This window comes from Lucilia sericata, unplaced genomic scaffold (genome assembly GCF_015586225.1).
Source record: "Lucilia sericata isolate MDLA Ls3-8-SP2 unplaced genomic scaffold, ASM1558622v1 Contig001644F_arrow, whole genome shotgun sequence".
Lineage (NCBI taxonomy): Eukaryota > Metazoa > Arthropoda > Insecta > Diptera > Calliphoridae > Lucilia > Lucilia sericata.
This window is the reverse complement of record NW_023995558.1, coordinates 58186-62717: the sequence shown is the minus strand read 5'-3', so window position 1 is coordinate 62717 and position 4532 is coordinate 58186. Positions and strand designations below refer to the sequence as shown.

The window sequence follows — 4532 nt, the reverse complement described above, 5'->3', positions numbered from 1 at the left end:
AAACAATGTTTCCTATATAAGATTTAAAGAAAAAGAATCAAGTTCATTATCAGTTCATAAGCCTTCAAAATTTCATATTGAAAAGATCAGTGAAGAGGTGAGCTGGCAAAGAGATAAGAAGACTGACAAAGAATTATATACGAAGACATGAGACATGTTTTATAAATTTGAAAATAAAATTTTGAACTAAATTAGTAACAAATATAAAAGTTAAGTGAACGGTGGAAGAGCAAAAAAAAAAATACGGGAAATAAAAAGATTTTGAAGAATTAAAAAAAATTTAATTGAAAATTAACAAAATTAAATAAATTTAAATAGAATTTTTTAATCATGGACTGTTTAAATGTATTAAAATTGTTAATGCTTTGGGTGTGTTTCCATGCCTGCTGGGCCCGTTCTTGGCCGGCGAAAAATACCAATAGAAAACTTTTACAGACCCTCAAAAGTTATATGAACTTAGAAGTGAATCCTTGTCAAGATTTCTATCAATATGCCTGTGGAAATTGGGAAAATTTATTGCCTCACAATATAGACTATTTGGATACTATAGGCAGTCTGGAGTATGAAATTAATCGCAAACTAAAAGATATTCTGGAGCAAAGAATTTTAAGACACAAAAAGGAAACAAATGGCATTTATCGTAAAGTCCGTGAGTACTATGAAGCCTGCAAGGAGCAGCAGTCCTTCGATGCTAAAGAGTATTTAAGAATTATAAAACCCACCGATGAGGATGAATGGCCTGCTGTCGAGGACTTGTGGTTGCCTAGTAAAACTTGGAATATATGGTCTTCGCTGGGACGTCTGCAGGCTGTAGGATTTAATGGTTTCCTGATCACTTTAGATATGAAGAATCGTAATGCTACACACTTCCATGTACAGGTGGATAAATTACAAAATTTGGGTTTTACCTCTTATGAGCAGAAGCTTTTAGATGAAATGGATGGTTCTTTGGATCAAAGATCACGCTTGCTGTCGCAAAATATACAAAGTTTTATAAAGAAACTGGCTGCTTTGCATAAAAATCATAATCTAGATTATTCAGTGGAAATGTCAGTGGAGGAATTGGAACATAAAGTTTTACATTTAGATTTCAAGGGCTATTTCTCTTCTATACTAGGACCAGATTCTATACAACACTTGCCCTTGGTGGTGGCCAACTTAGCCTATTTTCGCAAGCTAAGTGATTTGGTTTATAAAACCTCGTCAGAAACTTTGATACACTCTTTGAAATTAAAGTTTTTGGGTTATTTGGAAAAGCAAATGCCACGCTCCTCTTCCCCCTTAAAATGTTTGCAGCATATGCGTGATTTGCTACCCTTGGCTTTGGATTATATTTACGAAAAGGAAATCTATCAACATAAGCGCTCTACTAGTGACTTAGTTATACAAAAACTATTTAAAACCATGCAGCAAAAATTTGCCGATATAATCTCACAACACTCACAGGAGTTGTCCTCGGAGGAAAAAGATTTTCTTTTGGAAAAAATCTATTACATGAAACTTAACATTGGCAATTTACCTCTAAACACCGATGAGAAATACTATCATGATTACTTTGCCTCGTGGGAGTCTTTTAAAGATTCTTTTTACTGGAATCATTTGAATGCCTTGCAGCATCAGCGCACCGAAAGATTTAATATGCTAAACCTACAATGGTTTACTCCCATACACACCTATTTTCATTGGCCCTTTGGTTCGCCAGCCTATCAACCTTCTGCCAATCTTCTAATAATACCTCATACCTATCTTCAGTATCCTATATTTCAGCCCGATTTTCATGAACTCTTTCTCTATGCTGAACTGGGCAATACTTTGGGTCATGAAATGCTGCATGCCTTCGATACCAATGGTCTACAGTATGACAGTCAAGGCAATCCTTCTGCTCTCTTTATGCAAAATCTACCCGATAAGAAGTCATTTATGCGTTCCCTCGAATGTCTCAATAAACAACGTCCCTCTAGTCTAAATGAGAAAATAGCTGATTTTAGTGGTTTCCGCTTGGCCTATGATTCATATTTTCAACGTGCCTCAGTGCCCAAGTTTCGTGGTGAAACTCATTTTACCAATAAGCAGTTGTTTTTCATTAAATTCGCTCAATTCTTTTGTGCCGTCAATCCTAAGCGTATTTACTATGATGACTCGCATGATACTCCATTCCTTAGAGTTCCCCAGGTGGTGCACAATCATCCCGAGTTCGAGCAGGTCTTTAGTTGTCAACGAAAGTTGGGCAAAGTTTTGGTGGAAAAGTGTAATATGTGGTAGTTTAATAAAAGCTTTATTGTAATTTTAGTACAAATTTTAGTTTAAGTAAACTTAATAAATTAATATAAATAGTAATAACTTAAAAACATAATTTTAAAATATAACTTGTAAATAGTTTAATTAAAATATTAAAAACATTTAGTTTTAAAGAAATATTTTTATTTCTTATTCATGGAGTTTTTGATGGAAAAGTTAACGCTAACTTGACTTTTCTATATAAAAGTTAACGCTAACTTGACTTTTCTATATAAAAGTTAACGCTAACTTGACTTTTCTATAGAAAAGTTATCGATAACTTGACTTTTCTATAGAAAAGTTATCGATAACTTGACTTTTCTATAGAAAAGTTATCGATAACTTGACTTTTCTATAGAAAAGTTATCGATAACTTGACTTTTCTATAGACAAGTTATCGATAACTTGACTTTTCTATAGACAAGTTATCGATAACTTGACTTTTCTATAGAAAAGTTATCGATAACTTGACTTTTCTGTAGAAAAGTTATCGATAACTTGACTTTTCTATAGACAAGTTATCGATAACTTGACTTTTCTATAGAAAAGTTATCGATAACTTGACTTTTCTATAGAAAAGTTATCGATAACTTGACTTTTCTATAGAAAAGTTATCGATAACTTGACTTTTCTATAGAAAAGTTATCGATAACTTGACTTTTCTATAGAAAAGTTATCGATAACTTGACTTTTCTATAGAAAAGTTATCGATAACTTGACTTTTCTATAGAAAAGTTATCGATAACTTGACTTTTCTATAGAAAAGTTATCGATAACTTGACTTTTCTATAGAAAAGTTATCGATAACTTGACTTTTCTATAGAAAAGTTATCGATAACTTGACTTTTCTATAGAAAAGTTATCGATAACTTGACTTTTCTATAGAAAAGTTATCGATAACTTGACTTTTCTATAGAAAAGTTATCGATAACTTGACTTTTCTATAGAAAAGTTATCGATAACTTGACTTTTCTATAGAAAAGTTATCGATAACTTGACTTTTCTATAGAAAAGTTATCGATAACTTGACTTTTCTATAGAAAAGTTATCGATAACTTGACTTTCTATAGAAAAGTTATCGATAACTTGACTTTTCTATAGAAAAGTTATCGATAACTTGACTTTTCTATAGAAAAGTTATCGATAACTTGACTTTTCTATAGAAAAGTTATCGATAACTTGACTTTTCTATAGAAAAGTTATCGATAACTTGACTTTTCTATAGAAAAGTTATCGATAACTTGACTTTTCTATAGAAAAGTTATCGATAACTTGACTTTTCTATAGAAAAGTTATCGATAACTTGCCTTTTATATAGAAAAGTTTTCGATAACTTGCCTTTTATATAGAAAAGTTTTCGATAACTTGCCTTTTATATAGAAAAGTTTTCGATAACTTGCCTTTTATATAGAAAAGTTTTCGATAACTTGCCTTTTATATAGAAAAGTTTTCGATAACTTGCCTTTTATATAGAAAAGTTTTCGATAACTTGCCTTTTATATAGACTTGACTTTTCTGTAGAAAACTTATCGATAACTCGACATTTGTATAGAAAATATTCAATATTCTGGCGAATTCTTGCAATTTTTAATGAAAATTCCAATTTCTAGTGAAGTTTTCAATTTGTAGTGAAATTTTCAATTTCCAGAGAAATTTTCAATTTCAAGTGAAATGTCCAATTTCTAGAGAAATGTCCAATTTCTAGTGAAATGTCCAATTTCTAGAGAAATGTCCAATTTCTAGTGAAATGTCCAATTTCTAGTGAAAATTAAAATTTTTAGTGAAAATTAACATTTTTAGTGAAAATTAAAATTTTTAGTGAAAATTAAAATTTTTAGTGAAATTTTAAATTTTTAGTGAAATTTTCAATTTCTAGTGAAAATTTCAATTTCTAGTGAAATTTCCAATTTCTAGTGAAATTTCCAATTTCTAGTGAAATTTCCAACTTCTAGTGAAATTTCCAATTTCTGGTGAAAATTTTCAATTTCTAGTGAATTTTCCAATTTCTATTAAAATTTCCTGGTGTAATTTCTAGTAAAATATCTAATTTATAACGAAAATTTCTAGTGAAATTTTTAATTTTTTGTAAAATGTTAAATTTTTAGTGAAATTTCCAATTTTCAGTAAAGTTTTCAATTTCTAGTGAAATTTCCAAATAAATCCCCAAAGAAATTTCGAATTGTCATATTAATTCATATTGATCATAAGCCTTGTGTATATAAATAGTATGATTATTCCTCTTATAATCATACTAA

At 30.0% G+C, this 4532-nt stretch overlaps 1 protein-coding gene across 1 annotated transcript; it reads left to right on the top strand.

The window, feature by feature from the left end:
* The first annotated feature begins 245 nt into the window (after positions 1-245).
* LOC119612295 (neprilysin-11-like) lies at positions 246-2401 on the top strand. Its single transcript, XM_037968052.1, has one exon. The coding sequence runs from the start codon at positions 331-333 to the stop codon at positions 2260-2262; it is 1932 nt and encodes a 643-aa protein (XP_037823980.1). The 5' UTR covers positions 246-330; the 3' UTR covers positions 2263-2401.
* The last annotated feature ends 2131 nt before the right edge of the window (positions 2402-4532 follow it).